Source organism: Trichosurus vulpecula, chromosome 1 (assembly GCF_011100635.1).
Source record: "Trichosurus vulpecula isolate mTriVul1 chromosome 1, mTriVul1.pri, whole genome shotgun sequence".
Taxonomy (NCBI): Eukaryota; Metazoa; Chordata; class Mammalia; order Diprotodontia; family Phalangeridae; genus Trichosurus; species Trichosurus vulpecula.
This window is the reverse complement of record NC_050573.1, coordinates 258,945,583-258,964,799: the sequence shown is the minus strand read 5'-3', so window position 1 is coordinate 258,964,799 and position 19,217 is coordinate 258,945,583. Positions and strand designations below refer to the sequence as shown.

At 39.8% G+C, this 19,217-nt stretch overlaps 1 protein-coding gene across 2 annotated transcripts in view; it reads left to right on the top strand.

Annotated features, from left to right (window-relative positions):
• The window catches only part of LOC118833926 (ethanolaminephosphotransferase 1-like), a 155,393-nt gene extending 137,704 nt beyond the window's left edge, over nt 1-17,689 (top strand). For both annotated transcript variants that reach the window (XM_036741355.1, XM_036741356.1), the window contains exons 7-10: nt 496-544; nt 5,570-5,750; nt 14,494-14,676; nt 16,277-17,689. In XM_036741355.1, coding sequence (XP_036597250.1) covers nt 496-544; nt 5,570-5,750; nt 14,494-14,676; nt 16,277-16,342 — 479 coding nt within the window. In that variant the 3' untranslated portion in view covers nt 16,343-17,689. The remainder of the gene's footprint in view (nt 1-495; nt 545-5,569; nt 5,751-14,493; nt 14,677-16,276) is intronic.
• The last annotated feature ends 1,528 nt before the right edge of the window (nt 17,690-19,217 follow it).

Below are 19,217 nucleotides of genomic sequence, written 5' to 3'. Positions count from 1 at the left end.
AGCTATGTGGCCCTCAGCGAGTCACAATCTTAGCTTTAGTTTCCTCAATAATAGACCTCCCTCACAAGGTTGTTGTACGGACCAAATGAGCTGACACTTGTAAAGCACTTTGTAGAAATGCTAGCTCTTTATTTTTGTTGTTGTTTAGAATAGATTCAGCATTCAGAATCATCCTCAACGTGAGTGAATGCAAAATCTTGATAGCAATGTAGACTTTTTGGGGAAATTTCAACTCTTGACACATGTTTCATCTCGAGCAAAAGTGGGCAACTGATTTAAAAATCATTGCACCCAAAACATTGTTCCCTGGCACGATTTCCAGTGCTGCTTAACTTGAGCCATTCATGAAGCTGGCAATGGAAGTAGGATTGAAGCCCCCTTGAATTGCCTTGTCAGATAGCAGAGTATTTCCATTTTTATCACTGCAGTACAGTCTTGTTCTCATGGGAGCTTAATAATAAATGACCATTCATAAATCTTCTGTCTGTTTTCCAGCCTGCAGCGTTTTCCTTGCTCTCCCACAGACGTTGTACAACATCTACACGTAAGTGTGCTTTTCAAGTTAAAAGATAGTAGGTGCTCAGATAAAAACAACAGCTTATGTCCCGATTGATATCCTAAACAAATCGAGTGCATTACACATGGAGCTTGGGTGTTTGGAGAATATTTGCTGAATTGAATTCTGGCCTTTTGTGTGGTAGATTGGGATGTTCATTGCACTAGATTTGGACATTTACCCATGGATGTTCTCCTGGTGTCAAAATGTTCAATTCTTTGACATGAGATCCTCTTTTTGAGATTGGAGCGGGTGAGCCATCATGAGAGGCCATGTGGTGTAAGTGGGAGCAATATGAAATTTGGAGTTGGGAGAGACCTGGGTTTGAAATCTGCCTCTTTATTAGTTAGACATATGATGATGGACAAATCATTTAACCTCTGAGTCCCACTTTCCTCATCTGTTAAATGGGGTTATAGAAATAGCTATAATATCTCTCTTGCAGGACTCTTGTGACATCTATGACAAAAATATTTGTGATGCACTTTGAAAACTTTAAATCGCTACATAATGCCGCTTATCATTTTCATATTTGCTCCTTATAGTTCAGATATAGCTAGATGCCATCAAACTTATTCCTCATTTTTTAGTGTGCCTACACATATATTTGAAAAAATAAATCTGTTAAAATCATAATGAATAGCACTGTTTTATCTAGTGATTCAAAATATTCCACTTGTTTCTCCAGCTTAACATGGTACAAACTTAACAACTTATTTGTGTGTGTGTGGGGGGGGGGGGTAAGTTGTTTTCCATGACTTTATTTTTGTTGTTGAATCCCTATATTTCAATACACATGGAGTAGTTTAAAATTCAGACAAAATAGAAATCATCCTAGATGCTTGAAATGTGCATCTCATGGAACTGCAGACAGGTTTCATATTCTCAAGAAATACTAGCTCTGAGGAACTGAGAAATAAGGATGACTTGAAGCTCATTATTTTCAACAAACATATCAGGACTTAGATACCTAAATTGAATGTTGTTCCCTTCAGCATAGACACCTTCAGAAGTTAAACACTTATTATAAGAATGTGGGTATTGCTTTAAAATTTTTGTGGGATTGCCTTTAGGGCTCTGTGAAATTTGTGGATATGAGCTTTGAAAGCAATACAAAAGTTTAGAAAGGTTTTTATGTTTCAGTTGTGTTGGACTCTTTGTGACCCCACTTGGGTTTTGTTTTTTTTCCTTCCATTTCCTTCTCCAGCTCATCTTGGAGATGAGGAAAATGAGGCAAATAGGGTTAAGTGACTTGCTCAAGGTCACATAGCTAGTGAGTATATGAGACTGGATTTGAACTCAGGTCTTCCTGACTCCAGGTTGGCCACTCTACTGCGCCACTTAGCTGCCCTAGGACAAAAGTTATTCAGATAAATAAGATGGATAATCTCAAACTTGGTAATACTGTTTTGGGTAAAATATGAGTTATGATTTTAAAATAATAAAGCAAATGTATGTTAGCACATATGCTTTTGTGGGGAGGTGTAAACTGATAGACAAATTCAGGAGAAGGAGCTGAGATTGAGGAGTCACTGGAAGAAGTATAGCCTACCTCCCCACCTGAATTCCTCCACAAAGATCTAGAAAATGCACAAGAATGAGTCTTGTTTTGGAATTCATAGTGGGTCATCTTTCTAGCCTAGATTGGCATAGCAGAAACAGACAGATCTATGGAAACTAGAGACAGAGTCTAGCCAGGAGAATGCAGCACAATACATTCATGTGCTGCTTCTAAAAGAGGACCCAAAATGTGGACCACTGCAGGGAGAGTTCTCAGAGCCACACAAAGGGGCCCAACCTTGTGCAGGATGAAAGTACAGGTACCAATTAGTAGTTCTGTTGCTCATTACCTGGTTCTGGGTCACATATCCAGGATAAACTGAGGAGGACACCTGTACCTACAGTTGGCATTTCAGTAAGTAGTAGTCCCAGGTCTTAGGCTGGGTAGTGGGCAAGGAGCAAGCTCAGACACAAGCAGTCATTGTGTTACTCTGTGCCCAGAAGCAGAGCAGGGTCTCAGTTTTATCCCCCAGCTGAGTCTGAAACCTGCAGGGGAATAACCAAGGTAGGAATCTCAGACCAAAGAAGATACTGCGATTAGGTCACTCTGAACCATCAGAGCTTTCCAGCTGGCTCATGGTAACTGGGACCAGCAGCAGGCTACAAGTAAATACTCAGTAGGCAACTTATTAAGTTCCTACTATGTGCCACACATTGTGCTAAATGCTGGAGATACAAAGAAAGACAAAACACAGTCTCTGTATTTGAGGAGCTCATAGTTCACTAGAACTGTACCAGAGGCAGGTCCACAGGTGTATTGCTTAGACCCCAGCCCAGAGTAGGAACTTGCAGAACACAGACAAGGAGAGCTGTGATCAAATTTTGCCTTGTATCAGACTACTTTGGGAGCAACAAAAGCTTGTAAGGCCTCAGCCTGAGTTGCTTCTGAGATCCTGGAATAGAACATTCATACCTTCAGAAAAGCCGCAAGAGGACTCAAGATGTCACAAGCTAAGTCCAGACATTCCCTCCAAAAGTTCACAGAGCCTGGTCCTAACATGAAGTCATACTGAAGTCAGGAAGCAGGCTGGAAGAATGAGCATATAAAAAAGAATGTAGGAAAACAAAATAAAACAAAACACTTTTGATAAGATACAGCACCCATTCCTTTTACAAACACTAGAAAACATAAGAATGAGTGAATCTTTCCTTAATATGATAACACAAATCTGGGTCTCCCATTGCATCCTGGGCCATCTCCAGTCATTCTGATTGCTATCTGGCCACTGGACCCAGATGGCTTGTGGAGGAGAAAGTGAGGCTGGTGACCTTGCACAGCCCTTCTTCATTCAAATCAAATTCAATTGCAAGTTATGTTGTCATCTCCCTCATGTCATGGTCCTCTTCAAGAATGAAGAACAAACCACAACCACAACATAAATCTATCTAAAACCAAGATCGAGCATTATCTGTAATAATGGGGATTAAACAAGAGGCTTTTCCAATAAAATCAGGAACAAAGCAAGAATGCCCATTATTACCTTATTATTCAAAATAGTGCTAGAAATGCTAGTTGTAGCAATAAGACAAGAAAGACAAATTGAAAGGATAAGCATAGGCAAATAGACAAAATTACTAGAACTCAAGAGAATCAACTAAAAACTAATTGAAACAGTTAATAATTTCAGCAGACTTGCAGGATATAAAATAAAACCACATAAATCAGCAGCATTTCTGCATATTGTCAACAGAATCCAACAGGAAGAGATAGAAAGAAAAATTCCATTATAATAACTACAGAAAGTATAAAACACTTGGAAATCTACCTGTCTAGACACACAATTACTATATGAATACTCTATAAAACACTCTTTCAACAAATAAAGACTGGTGAAAATAATTGGAGAAATATTAATTGCTCATGGGTAGGCTGAGAAAATATAAACAAATTAGAATTCTACTTAAATTAATTTACTTATTCAGTGTTATAACAATCAAACTACCAGAGGATTAGAGTAGAAAAACTGAGACCCTGCTCTGCTTCTGGGCACAGAGTAACACAATGACTGCTTGTGTCTGAGCTTGCTCCTTGCCCACTACCCAGCCTAAGACCTGGGACTACTACTTACTGAAATGCCAACTGTAGGTACAGGTGTCCTCCTCAGTTTATCCTGGATATGTGACCCAGAACCAGGTAATGAGCAACAGAACTACTAATTGGTACCTGTACTTTCATCCTAGCATTACCAGATCTCAAACTATGCTACAAAGCAATAATCACCAAAAGAATTTGATACAAATTGAACAAGTTGTGGTATATGATTGTGATGGAACACTTCTGTGCTGTAAGAAATGATGAGCTCAGTGATCTTAGACAAACATGGAAAGACTTGCAGGAAATAATGATGAGTGAAGTGAGCAGAACCAAGAGAACACTGTATACAGTAACAGCAACATTGTTTTAAGAATGACTTTGATTGAATATGTCATTTTGACTATTATAAGTACTCAAATTAACTACAAAGGACATATGAAGAAGGATGCTATCTGCATCCAGGGAAAGAACTGATAGATAGAAGTAATATAGAATAATTTTACAAACACACACAGATAGATACCCATGCACACAGACACATACACACACATGTGCGCACAGACATGCGCGCGTGCGTGCGCACACACACACACACACAACCTATTTGTGTCTAATGGTAGCCATCCCTGGGGATAGGGGGGAAGAAAAAAAAGGAGAAAAAGAAAAAAAATTATATATACATTATATATGTATATATATAAATTTATATAAATGGAACATAATAGATTTTCAATTTCATGTGCAATCTTTTTTTATTATACTATGTTATGAAAATGCTTGTTTCATCCCATAAATTAAAAATAAAATAAATAAGAATGAAAAAAAGAATTTGGTACTGGTTAAAAAATAAAAAGGTTGATCAATGAAGGAGATTAGGTACATAATGTAGAGAAGCAGAGAAATACAATTTGATAAATTCAAAGATCCCAGATACTGATATAAGAACCCACACTATTTGACCAATAACTTGAAAACTGGAATGCATCCTAGCAGAAACCAGGTATAGACCAAAATCTCACACTGTATACCAAGATAAACTCAAAATGGGTACATGATGTAGACATAAAAGACTGTCATCGCACAGTTAATTAATTAATAACACTTTGAGCAAGTCAACTTTGAGCAAGCCTCTTCCAACTGAAAGTTCTATGATTATATATTTTTCTATGTTATTCTATTCTAATTACTTACATTTGGCAATCCATGTGTGACATACATAAAACTTCCCTATTAAAAAGAATATTAGATTAACCTCGTTTTTCAGATGAGGTTCAGAGAGTTTAAATGACTCATGAAGAGTCACAAGCTCATTAGTCACAGAGCCCAGAATTCAGGTCTCCTCATGCTCAGTCTAATTTTCTAACGCCAGGCCTATGCTTTGATGTTAAAAGCGGCATTTTGATTTTTCTGCGTTGTAGGGCATACCAGAGGAAAACACTGAAGAAGGATTCTTTGTATGAAGCTTTGCTGCCTTTGGTGTCCCCTGCCCTCCTGTTTTTCCTCCTAACTGTTTGGGTGGCTTTATCTCCATGCAATATATTAATCAAGCAGCCCAGATTATTTTTATTTATGGTTGGTGTTGCCTTCTCCAGTGTTGCTGTAAGTATCCAAAAGATTTACGCTTGCGTAGCTGGGTGAGAAAAGACTCATCCAAAATGATTTTCACAATTCTCTGACCAGTCTTGCTTTCATCTAAATGGGGCACTGTGTGCCTTAGGCATTCGATAGCTCTAATGTCTTTGAAACGGCATCAATTCAGGTCCTTCCTGGAGACTGAGAGAGGGCTTAGGTCTAGGCCTTCTGGATTTTCCTCTTAACCTTAGTGATTTTGCTTAAGTAATAAAATAGTAATGCTGATAACTGGCATTTGTAGAGCACTTACTATGTACCAGGCACTGTGCTAAGTGCTTTATAATTATCTCATTTAATGGTGCTATTTTTACCCCTATGTTACAGATGAGGAAACTGAGGCAAACAGAGGTTAAGTCACTTGCTCAGGGTCACACAGCTAGTAAGTGTCTGATGTTAGATTGAACTCGGGCCTTCCTGAACATACTAGCTATGTGACCCTGGGCTCTCAGGAAGGCATTAGCAGCGGGGGAGACTGGAAAATGCCTCCTGTAGAAGGTAGGATTTGAGCCAAGTTTTGAAGAAGGGCAGGAAAGCTAGGAGGTGGAAGTGAGAAAGGAGAGCATTCTAGGCAGGGGTACAGCTAATACAAAAGCATGGAGTCGGTAGATGGAGTGGTGTGTGTGTGAGGAACAGGAAGCTGGCCAGCATAGTTGTTTAAAGAGTATGTGGAGAAGAGTCAAGTGTTAGCAAAATGGCAGGCTTTCCTTGAATTTTCTTTTGCCTGCCTTATACAAAGGGCAAGGGCATTCTTGTTGGGGAAAGTAATATAGAAGTTTTCATTTAATAGATGCCCCCCTTTTATTTGGACTTTGATTTCATCAATTATAGAAAGCTCTCAGTGGGGAAATCCCTCTCCCAATGTAGATCAACTCTGCAGTTTATCATCATGGAGATGATATAAGAAAATATACCTTGACTTGCATGAAAAGGAACTATGGCGCTACTGGGGGAAACATATTGATTTAGCATTGTTTTCCATAAGAAGTAATATGTGCAGTTATGAATTTCCTGATGTAGAATTATCTGGATCTTTACCATCAAAATGGAAATCACACAGTGGGGCAAAGGGCAACGGGCCAAAGGTCCTTGGGTTTCTAATGCCCCATCCCCCATCTATTTTTGGAATTTATAGTGGGCTGTCAAATTCCCAACAGATCCTAGTGTATACCTAGAGAAACAGCATTATCTGTTACCCTCCTACTTCTTTCTACCCTCTTCAATGAAAACTGTTGTTGAATGAGTGAAATTATAAATCTTTTTGAAGAAACCAGGAGATGTTGTAGTAATGGAAAAATTGGAGAAAAGGTAGGGAACTTTGGTCTCTTACAACTTTTAACTTGGAAAGTTAGAGATCTATTAACATCTCACTGCCTAATGTGAATTTTAATATGCAGTCAACCTCAACTTCCATAGCAGTAATGTTCCTAGAAAACATGAATGGAAATAAAAAATGCAAATGTTGATACACTAATCCTGTGGGAAATAGGGGGTTAGGTTCCAGTGAGCACCCAAAACTGTAATCTTTCACTAGAGATTGCTGAAAATATACTTTTCTTCATACACTTCTTTATAACAAAACACTAATTCTGATAATATGTACTTTTCCTAACACGGTAACCCATAAAAGTATACAAAATCAAATTAAAATTGGTAACATGCAAAACATTTTTTCTTGCTAGTAATACCCTAGAATTCTGTGACCTTCTGTGCTAACATCTTAATTAAAAAAACATTGATTATGGACAATATTCACTTTCATAACGCATGAAATCTACAATGCCATAAATACCATATAGCAAATAAAATTCTTAAAACTAGAACATTTTTAACTTGAATCTTACCTTCCACTATGTCAGATGGCAATGTGAGGGCGTTGTACCATATAATATACTGCTGTAGACCTTTCTCCCTTGGCTGCCCTCTGAAAACCAAGAAAGAGGTTGCAGGGGCTTCAGTCCCTGCTGTCAGAAGACACTGAGACTAGGGAGTTCTCAGCATCACCTTTGACACTAAATCCTTCACAGCTGGTGGTTGGTGATGAGGATGGTGAAGGATACACCAGTTTAAAATAATCTATCAGTGCTGTCTGCTCCATAGCCTGTTTAAGATCCTTAAGGGTTTTAGAGTATGGGAGCATAATAGAGATGAGTTGACATCTATCCTTGAGGCTGAGATCTATGATGGAATCGGCAGCCTCGATGCCTCTAGCTGGCTGGTCAATTTATGTGGACAGCAGGTGCAGACGTGCCAGCACAAAGTTTATCTAACACTTATTTTCTCACTAAGCTGCATCACTGAATTTGCACACTTGAGCTTATAGACCAAAACACTTGCACTACATTCTGGGGGCTTAATTGCAACATAGAACTTGAGTTTTGAAGGCAATGAAAATATACAACTAATGCATGGGGAGCTCTTTACATCGGTAGGGTAAACTAGACCATTGAAGTGCCTAGTAGGATATTATCCACTCCACAAACCTGCCCATTGCAGGTTTTCTCATCTTTTTCTGCTTTGAATGTGCATGGTTGTCAACATGAGAGTGAAAATGAGGTTACTAATAAAATCAGGCAAATGCTTGAAGTTGCAAGGGCAGATGCTGAGCATTGACAATATTATGTAGTCTGCCATATACTGGGCTTAATGCACATGCCTCATAAGGACTGATTTAGACCTGGAAGAGGCGTCATCTAGTCCAAACGCCTTACTTTACATATGAGAAAGAAACTGAGACCCAAAGAGGCTCACAACCTGGCCAAAGCTACATAGATGTTAGGTAGCATAGAGGGGATTCAGGTTGATCTCATTCCAAATCCCGTAACTCTAGGCAGCTAGGTGGCACAGAGTATGGAGCGCCAGGCCCGGAGTTGGGAAGACCTGAGCTCAAAGCAGGGGTGGGGAGCCTGTGGCCCTGAGGCCACCCCTGAAATAGAGCTTTAGACACTTTACTAGCTGTGCAACCCTGAGCAAGACTTTCTGCCTCTGTTTCCTCACCTGAAATGTGGGGATAATAATGATACCTATCCCCCAGGATTGTTGAGAGAATAAAATGAAATAATATTTATAAAGTGCGAGGTAAATGCTAGCTCTTATTTTCATTTCATCATTTTTTATGGTGTTATAAACTAGGCAAACGTTTCGAAAATAAGTTGATAAGGGCCAGGGCATCCTTACTGGAGAAAGTAATCAGGAGTTTTCATTTAATAAATTACCATCTGTTTGTTTTCATTTCTTTTTAAAACACTCTATGGAACCCACTGTTCCCAAATTGTCCATTTCCAAACTCCTCAGTTTCTGACCTGGGTATCACCATTCTCCCTGCCTCCCAGGACCCAGCAGGTAAATAATATTTGCCTGCTCTCATGTTCGAGTTAAATGAATTAAAATATGGTAGCTGAAATCATGTTTCCAAATTAGAAAAAGTCACATTTTCCTTTAATTTTCTGGTTCTGGCTGGTTGTTCCTATTTATATTTCCTGTGGAGGCCGAGTCTATGTTGTCATGGCAATTTTTTTTTCTCCTTGAAATTCTTATACCGTTATACCAGCAGCAAGTAATGGCATATGTGTTGCTTTAGCATGAATATTTTCTTTTCATAGTTTGAGAGTTGTAGATAAGTTAAAATTCACCTTAGACCACACATTTGTTTTTTGACATCTTAAAGGAAAAAGCACACATGACTTTGGACCTCTGGTTATGGCTAGCAGTAGCTGAGATGGTCTTAATTTGTTCTACCCACAATCATCACCCCCCTCCCCCACAGACTCCTTTTTTAATGTGGTTAAATATGCTCAGAACTCCTTCCTTAAAATGTCCATTTTCATGATTCTGATGCCCTTTCTAGCTTCTATTTTCAAGTCCCTTAACCTCTTCCTACCTCAGTTTCTTCAACTGTAAAAGGGGATATTAATAGCACCTACCTTACAGGGTTGTTGTGAGAATCAAAGGTACCATTTGAAAAGTGCTTAGCATAATGCCTGGAACATAGTAGGTGCTTAATGAATTTTCCCTTCCTTTCTCCTTCTCCTTCCCTTTCCCAGAATCACACATAATCATGGAATACCTGAGTTGGAAGGGACCCTGGGGCCATCTTATGGAACCTGAATGTGAACAAGAATCCTTTCTCAGTGTAACCAGCAAGGGGTCATCCAACCTTTACTCAAAGACCTCTAGTGAAAGGGAAACTTATTACCACCTGAGGCAATCCTTCCAATTTTTGTAAAACTATTTTTGGGAATATTTCCTTTAAGTAAAGTCTAATCTGTATCTCTGCAACTCATACCTCGTTATGCCCTGTGTACTCAACAGAACAAGGCTTATCTCTCCCCCAGGTGACAGTTCTTCAGATACTTGGAGATATCTAAGACATTTCCCCCCTTAGACTTCCCTTTCCCATACTAATCAGTACCATTTCCTTCAACTCATCCTGGTGTGGTATGATTTTGAGGCCCTTCAACTTTCTGTATGTATTCCCTCTCCTCCAGATGTTCTTCATTTTACCAATTTACTTTCTAGACACTGACATCTAGAATTCAACACAGTACTTTAGCTGTCCCAAGAAAAGAGCACAGTGGTATTATCACCTCCATTTTTCTGGACATTCTTCCAAACTTAGCTTGATTTACATTAAGATTAATTTGAAGATTGCATTAGCTTTTTTTGGCTGCTGTGTCTCACAACTGATTCATAATGAACTTGTATGCCACTGTAGTCTCCAGATCTTTTTTCAGTTGAACTGCCATATAATCAGACTTCCCTAGCTTTTATTTGTGAAGTTGATTTTTTTAAACTCAGATATAAGAAACTATATTTATCCTTATTAACCCACTCCATTCTTGACTTCCTACAGTCTGACTCCCAGATTCACCGTTCGACTAAAACTGTTGTTATAAAAGTCACCAATGATATTTTTTTTTGCCAAAGTAATGGACTTTTCTCAGCATTTCCAAAATTAACCTTCCAAAGTAGGTGACTAGGAAACACATTAGATGATACTTATCTAATTTTTAAAAAAAAATTAATTTCTGTACTACAAAGAATCACGTTGCCATCCATTATTTCTTCCCTTCTATGTCTTCACTAAGTTGTAATTGTTCCTGCTTAGAGTACCCCATTAGTACTCAACTATCTGTACTGATGGTGGGCAGGGTTGGCATGGATAAAGCAAATTCATGGACAACTACTAAACTTCACAAGAATTACTGACTTCAATTTCATTATTCTCCTTTATCACAGTGGCAAATCAATAGCAAAACAGGTTGCTGAAAATCAGGTAACTGGAGAGGAAAAAGCCAAGGTCTTGAATAGCTACATGGTTATTCATCCCTTGAATAACTGAGAATTGATTGTTTATGTGCTCGGTTTCATGAATCTAGAGCTGGAAGGGTACTCTAGACCAAACCTTTCATTGTCCTAGAGAAGCTTAATGGCTTTCCCAATTTACATGAGCAGTAAGTGGCAAAGCCAGACGCTGAACTCAGGTCCCATTAGTGTAAGCTCATTACCCCTTGACTAGTTCTTTGGGGGTAACCAAGCACATGGGATTAAGAGTCATCACAAACATTTATTATTTGTAATTTTCTTCATATGCCATGTATTTATGTGACTTTCATGGATTCTAGAAGCACATTCTGGATCTCTTTCCTTTTGCCTTGCTGAATATCAGGGCATAGCTCAAACGAATTTTCTTTAGGATATAGTTGTTTCCTTTGGCCACAGGGCTTTCAAATGTATTACCCTTATTCTCTACCTTTTGTCTCCTCAACATCCCAATTCTAAAACCCAAAGAATGGATGCTGTCCAGCAGGAGGTTTGTCTCCCCCTCCCCCTCGCCCACTCCCCCCTTTTCTGGGACTGGGTTTCCCAGCTCTCTCATCCAGGCTTTCAGTGCAGCGGCCACCCATGGACTTGATCCCACTGCCTCACCAACATGAAAATACGGATTTCCCTGCTTTCCAACCTAGGCTGATTTGTCCTTTCTTAGGCAGCCTGGTGGACCTCTATGGCCAGGGTTTGCCATATGGGTACCAGACTCAATGCAAAAAGCCAGTCAATCAACTATAGCCCTACTGAAGCTCAGAATTCCTGAACTCAGGTGATTCATCAGCATTAGCCTCCCCCACGGCAGGGTTTAGAACAGGGGTGAGGAACCTCTGGCCTTGAGGCCACATCTGGTCCTTTAGGTCCTCAAGTGCAGCCCTTTGACTGAATCCAAACGTCACAGTTTCACATCCTGTTATTAAGGGGATTTGTTTTGTGAAGTTTGGATTTAGTCGAAGGGCTGCACTTGAGGACCTACAGGACCACTTGTGGCTTTGACTTGAAGCCTGCGGGTTCCCCATCCTGGTTTAGAAGCATGGGCCACCATGCTCAAATCTTTTAGGAAATATTTCGGAAGTATTAATGCAGGAATTTTTTTGTGAAGAAAAGGCTTTCTTTTGGAAGCAGTGTGATACAGTGGAGTAAGCAATGAATCTCGAGTCAAAAAGATCTTTGTTCAATTGACAGCTCTGCTTCTTACCACCTATTATATGATCCTAGGATCATAGATTTAGAACTGTAAACCATCTAGCCCAACTCTTTCCTTTTTACAGAGGAAGGAAAAAAGACTGAAAGAGGCAATGATGACCAAGGTCATCCAGCAGTAAGTACAGAGCTAGGATTTGAACCCAGGTCATTTTATTCTAACATTTTTTTCCATTGCACCATTCTGCTTGTGTGGCTGTAAGCAGACTACCACCAAGATGGGTAGAGAAGAGGCGGCCCTGTGCTACATGCTGCCTGGAGAACGGAGCTCCAGATTGGAGGAAAGGCATTCTCCATGGCTTGAGAGATTAGAGGTAGATTTTGGAAGGCAGAGATGTAGCTGAAGTTAGGTCTTTAACGCGTACCTGATTTCCAGCTTGGCTCACTGAGACTGGAGAGTTTCCCTGTGGGTGACACTGGGGCTTCACTCTTGGTTGGACCAAGCTCTCCTCTTGCTACCATCTAAAGAGTTCATTTTTGTGTATTTTCTGGTATATTCTAATGCAGGGGTGAGGAACCTTTGGCCTCGAGGCTATATCTGACCTTCTAGGTCCTCAAGCACAATCCTTTGACCAAATTAAGTTTAGTCAAAGGGCTGCACTTGAGGACTTAGAGGGCTACATGTAGCCTTGAGACCACAGGTTCCCCAACCCTGTTCTAATATGCATAACTTCTCCAATTTCTGTTTACTATTTGCTTGGATAAATGGGTTTACTCACTATTCTCCATCTGTGATGATGTTTTATATAACTAGCATTTGGTGGGAAGAGGCCAAGCATAGGTTCAAAAGCTGCAGGCTTCCCTGGTTACTATCCCATTAGGGAGAGGGCACCCCAAGATTACATCTGCCCAAACACAGGGCCCTTCCCTTCCCTAGTTGAGTAGGGGGAGGTGCACAAATAATTTAACTCCTGCCTCAGTTTCCTCATCTGTAAAATGAGAGGATTAGACTATTAGTTCTCTTTCTACTCTAAATTCATAAGATTTTTTTTTGAAGTTTCAAGTTAAATGTTAAGATTTTTATTATGGAGACAAGAAAAAAATGAAACTAGACTGGCTCATTTGGCCCTTTCTCCTCTTGTCTCCTCCAGCTGTCGAATTCTTACATTTCTTAATGGCTTGCATCCTCTGAGATCAACAGTTGGGCTTAATGTACACATCGGTCCAATCTTCTTTGTGGTCTGGGACTGCTTTCAGAAAATTTGGCTTTGTTTGACCACCACAACACTGTCCTTCCAGCCACAGCTCCCTTTCCCTTGAGCATACAGGGCATCCTTGCTCTGTGTGAGGCTAGTGCTTTCTGCACTTCTTGTAGGATCTGGGGGTTTGGTGAATGTTCAATACATTGGAGACGGCTTCACCAATAGGAAGAAGGTTCAATATTAAGTTCAACAAGAACTTAAGGTGAAGAGGAGGTTGTTTTGAGTAGAAGTACTAGTAGGTGGCACAGTGAGTGGATATAGCGGTGGGCCGGAAGTCAGGCGGACTCATCCTCCTAAGTTCAAATCTGGCCTCATGTACTTAATAGCTTTGTAACCTTGGGCAAGTCACTTAACCCTGTTTGCCTCACTTCCTTATCTGTAAAATGAGCTGGAGAAGGAAACAGCAAATCAATCCAGTATCTTTGCCAAGAGAACCTCAAACGGGGTCACAAAGAGTCAGACACAACTGAAATGACCGAACAAGAACAGCGATCTGACTTATTTATTCCCCTGGTCTAGACCAAACTGGGTAGTCATTCTTGAAGTATCACCTCGACAAAGCTTTCCTGGATTAGCACTAAGCAGGAAGCTTCTCACTTATTTGTCTGTGCTTTTAAGAAGTCTGAATAAACAGGAATAGAGGCAAACTTTCAGAAATAAGTTCAAAAGGGGGAGAGGAAGGAGAAAAGGGGGAAACAATAGAAAACATTATTTCCACGAAACACCTTACATATATATGTTTTCTCTCTGCCAATATAGAAGGAAAAGGGACATTTCCCATTAAACTTCACCCTTGGATCTCATCCAGGTTTTCTAGTCCTCAGAAATAGGAAGGTGGGTGTTGGGGAGTTGGAAGCCCGGGGATACAGTTGGGCAGGAAGAGCAGGAAACTTAGATAACATTAACTTTTAACATGCTTCCTTTGGACAACTTTGGCTCCCCCTTCTAACTTTAAAATGGGATTGTTTTCTGTTCTTGAACAGTGCAGAGTGATCATCTGCCAAATGAGCAACACCCGATCTGAATCATTCCACTACCTCTTGTTTCCGTTGGCCTTGGTGGTCTTTGCGGCAGTAACGGGGCTTCTTGGGAGACTGGAGGAGTCGGTGTTCATGGCCTTCACTGCGTTAACCACTGTGGCTCATGTGCACTATGGAGTGTGTGTGGTAAGTATCTCATCCTTTTGTTTGTTTGTCTTCTTTCCTTACAATAGTAAATTAAATGCTGCTGTTTGTCCCTGTCCTGTCTCCATCTTGCAATCCTCAGAAGGGAAGAGAGGAGGAGAAAGAGACTACATTTTGTTCTCTCCCATCCCTGGATAGCTTCCAGATTCCATCTAATTACCCTAAGTCCTCACTGCCTCCTCTTATGAAACATCGAGGGGGTAAAGTGGACAGCTGGACCTGTCAGGATGACCTGAGTTCAAATCCTGCCAAAGATACTGGCTAGATGGCTGTTGTCAGTTCAGTTTTAAACCATGGACCATCACTGGCTCCGCCTCCCAGGGCTGTTATGAGGATCGAAAGAGATGGTGTATGTAAAGTGCTTTGCAAACCTTAAAGTGTTATATTAATGTTATTATGTATGTTCATGGGCACACACGTGTGCCATAGTGCGTGAGATGTTATTAACTAATAGATTTTAAAAGATTTCTTGAATTATTCCTTTTAGCATATGAATTGTTCAGGGCATAAATATGCTCATTCATCCCAAGGAGAGATCATTTATACATAATAAAAACAGTTACTGACAAGTCTGATTAAGATCTTCAGGGAAAAAATGAAGACTCTCCCAATAGATCAATCAAGAAACATTTATTTAGTGCTGACTGTGTGCCAGGCACTGTGCTAAGCATAAAAAGAGGCAAAAGACAGCCCCCTGTCTTTAAGACTTTCATAATTAATGGGCAAATGAGCAAATGTTGCTCGAGGTAACCTTTATAAAAATTAAGACCACAACTCTTAAGTTATATGATATTTTTTAATGCTATACAAATATGAATGCCAAACAGTAGTCATAGGACTATAAGATTTAGAACTTGAAGCGACCTTGAAGGCTACTGAGGTCCAAACCCCTCCTTCTATAGATGGTCCTGGGAGGTCAAATTATCTGTGTAATTTCACATAGCAAATAAGGGTCCAAGATGGGATTTGAACTCAGGTCCTTCCTGACTCCAGGTCCAGCCCTCTGCTCATACTACACCACGCCAATTCTTATGTCAGCATGTCGAAATACATGAATGTGAGTCACACGAGCAAATCCAAAATGAAAATGAAGACCTTCTGTCTACATAAAAGCCATTTTCTCTCATGTACAAAACTAGGCACGGACCTTGGGCTTCATCTCTCTTTGTATAGGTGACAGGACTATTGTTCTAGGACCTTGGGAGCAACGATGGGATACATTAGTGTGAAACAAAAGATGAGAGACAGTCATAGATTTTGACCTAGAGGGACCTCAGAGGTCATATAGTTCAGTCCTCTGATTTTACAGACGAGGAAGCTGATGTCCGGAGATGAAGTGACTTGCCCAGGGTCATACAGGTAGTTGGTGGCAGAGCCAGGATTTGAACAAAGTCCCTCGTCTCCAAATCCAATGTTCTTTCTCCTGTACTATACTGTTCCTGAGGAATAATCTTTTTCCTGCATCGATCTAGGGTTATCCCTGGAGGATGGGTTTGGGGACAATACTGTTCTATAGCTGGAAGAAGAAATAAAGTAATAGTCTCTAACTTTTTTTCCTCCCCTTTCTTTCCACGTGTTCTAGGGGAGACAATTAAGTCAACACTTGAACATTCACATCTTTTCCATGAAGAAACGTGTCCAGGAATAATTATTTGTTATCAAGGAACAGTCAAGATCTGCCCTGATGTTCCTTCTTTCTAGGAACAATGAGACTCAATGTACCTGAATGACCAAAGCATCTTCATACACTTAATGAATATAATGGAATCCATATTTAAAGTGGTGTGCTTCTCTTGTGTTCCAAATACAAGCCATTCACAGAAAGAAGTTTCTTAGGCCTTCCCCTCCATACTCCCATGTCTACATCTCTCTGGTCCCTTTCTGGCTTACATTCAGAAGGCAGAGAGGATTCTAACCAGCATGTAGTGCGTGGCTGTGCCTCTAAAATTCAGAGGAAGTTGCCAAGTGAGCATATGGTCCTGTGTCAAAGAGCCCTCATGTGGGTGGACAAGCCTGCACGCATGACTCTGCTGGCTCCTTCACTGGACTGCTGTGAAAAGAGAATGAATGTCACGGATGTTGCAGGATACCTGAAATACCTTAGCAGGCAGGAGGCATCTCTCCCTTTCTGCACCTCTTCCTCCCATGTCCATGTTGGGCAGAAGCTACAGCTAAGAATCATGGAGCTGATGATGTCACAGTGGATTTCAGGAAGTAGCTTTTGTAAGTCAAGTTGCTCAGGAACCCTAATTTGGTCTTTTTGGTACCCTCTGATAAGCTTAATCCTAAAAGCAAAACCACATGCCTTGTTTGGCAGGTACTTAATGGAGAGCTGTAGAAACCCTCCCACAATTTATTGTTTTGTCATAGAATAAACACAAAAGAGCAGCTGACATTGTAGGAGCCCTTTAAAGTTTGCCAAGTGCTTCCCATACATGCTCTCATCTTTAGGCACGGCCACATGAGAATAGGGAGATTCACTGCAGTGTAGCAAGGAAACCCTAGGAGAATTAAAGTCAATAAAATCAACTGGAACAGATTCACAACGAAGGTTATTAGATTAGGACAATCATTATATTCCTTAGGAGAAAAGGGAAGTTATTTCCAATTGTCATGCTTTGATGCATAGCTGTGTGGTCCTAGGTACTATTTTTAATGTCTATGTAAATTAAGTTAGTCTAAGTTTTATCCACAGAAATCATGCTTAGGGCATCTCCCAAATAGTCAATGGTTTACATAATCATGTGTGTTCCAAGTTAAGAATTATATACTTTATAAAAATGTCTCCATGTGGTAAACATAGTATATATATACAAGACCATTTGGAATTTGTTCATATACAAAAATAACTTCCACCCTTGTGAACTGAGAAGAGGTAATGATACAAATTCTCTGAATGAATGCTGCTATTGGGGTCTTTTTTCTTGGATCTACTGTTGACATTATTTTACTCACCTTTGAGGCAAATAAATTCATTCACTCTGTGCCTAGCAAACCTTTGGTCTCAAAGGGTAATTTTTTTTCATTTCTAACAAAGATAGAACAATAATTGCGCAGCACTGAAGTGAAAATGTTTCTCGGTAAACTGTGAATGTATAGATTAATCAATCTGTAAGTTTCTAGTTTATGTTATATTGTTTTGTGTTTACAGTGAGAATGTCTTCAGTTAAGAATCTGGTATCTGCAAAGGAAGGACCAGGGACAACAACTCCAAAGTCACTCTCTCACATTGAAATGAAAACATGTTCTTTCTCCCTATGCCTTGAATATTGTCCAGATGATAGAAAGGTGTATGTGTATGTAGGCCTGATTGACTAGGTTCCTTTCCTAAACTAATACTGAAGCTCAAATTTCCTACACTCCATTTCTGGGAAATGCATCAGCCAGAAAAACTGCCCTAAGAGATGCTAGAGAGATCATATTATATTTGTATAATCAGGATATTGGATTAGAAGTGTTTTTGGTAAATAATTCTCGACTATATTATTAGATGAAATGAAAATATAACACATCTATGGGAATTAAATCTTTCTCCAACATTTAAACACTTTGAAATATTGTTGTCAGAATTTTGAACATATTTTGGAAAATGAGTCAAAAGAATCTTTAAAAATTCTTCTTTTTAGTTTTATTGTGTAATGTAACTAATGAATTAGAGAGATTATAACACCAAGATAAAAGGAGTGGAATTTTGCTACGCAGGCAAATGCCTACATGTTCTGTTGTATTGGAACAGGAGAATCATAAATTTAGAACTGAAGGGACCTTAGAGGTCATTGAGTTTGTCAACCCTCTCATCCTACAGATGAGGCAACTGAGGGCCAGTGAAGTTAAATAAGTTCCCTGGGGTCACAGAGTTAGTGAATGTATGAGATGGAATTTGAACCCAAGTTTTCTTGTTTTCAGGTCTAGCAATGAACAAATGTGTAAAGCAGCCAGTTCATGTTAGCAGTCAGGAAAAATTTTCTAGCCATTAGAGCTATCCATAAGTTTATTGCGTTGCCTCCTTGGAAATTTTCAATCTAAGGCTGGATGACCCTGTATCACATATGTTGTGTTATCGTCTTGTTCAGGTAAGAGTTGGAGTAGAACTGGTGAGCTCCCTTCACCTGAGAGATTCTGTTTTCTTTTGGGGATAATAACGTGGCTAAGTTCAGAGGTACATTAACAACATCATTGCACTTTCCTATGATGCAAATGCTACATATGCTCATTTACCCAGCTGAGGGACTTAGGTTCGTCTGACTGTGATGTTAAGTCTGTGGTCCAAAGGCCTCCTGTCATTCTTATGGTCCTCCAGAGTCCAATATATCTACCAGATTTTTACTTCTTTCACACAAGAAGATCCATTGCTTTTAACCTCTCCCACTGAGAAGGGAGTGTACTTTATAGTTCCCAGTTAGGTGAAGTATTAAGTCTGGTGATAGAGGAGTTGAGTAGTTAAACGTCCATTGGGAAGTTTTGATTTCAGCACCTAGCACGGTAGGAACTCAAATATTTGCTGAATGAATGAATAATCTGAT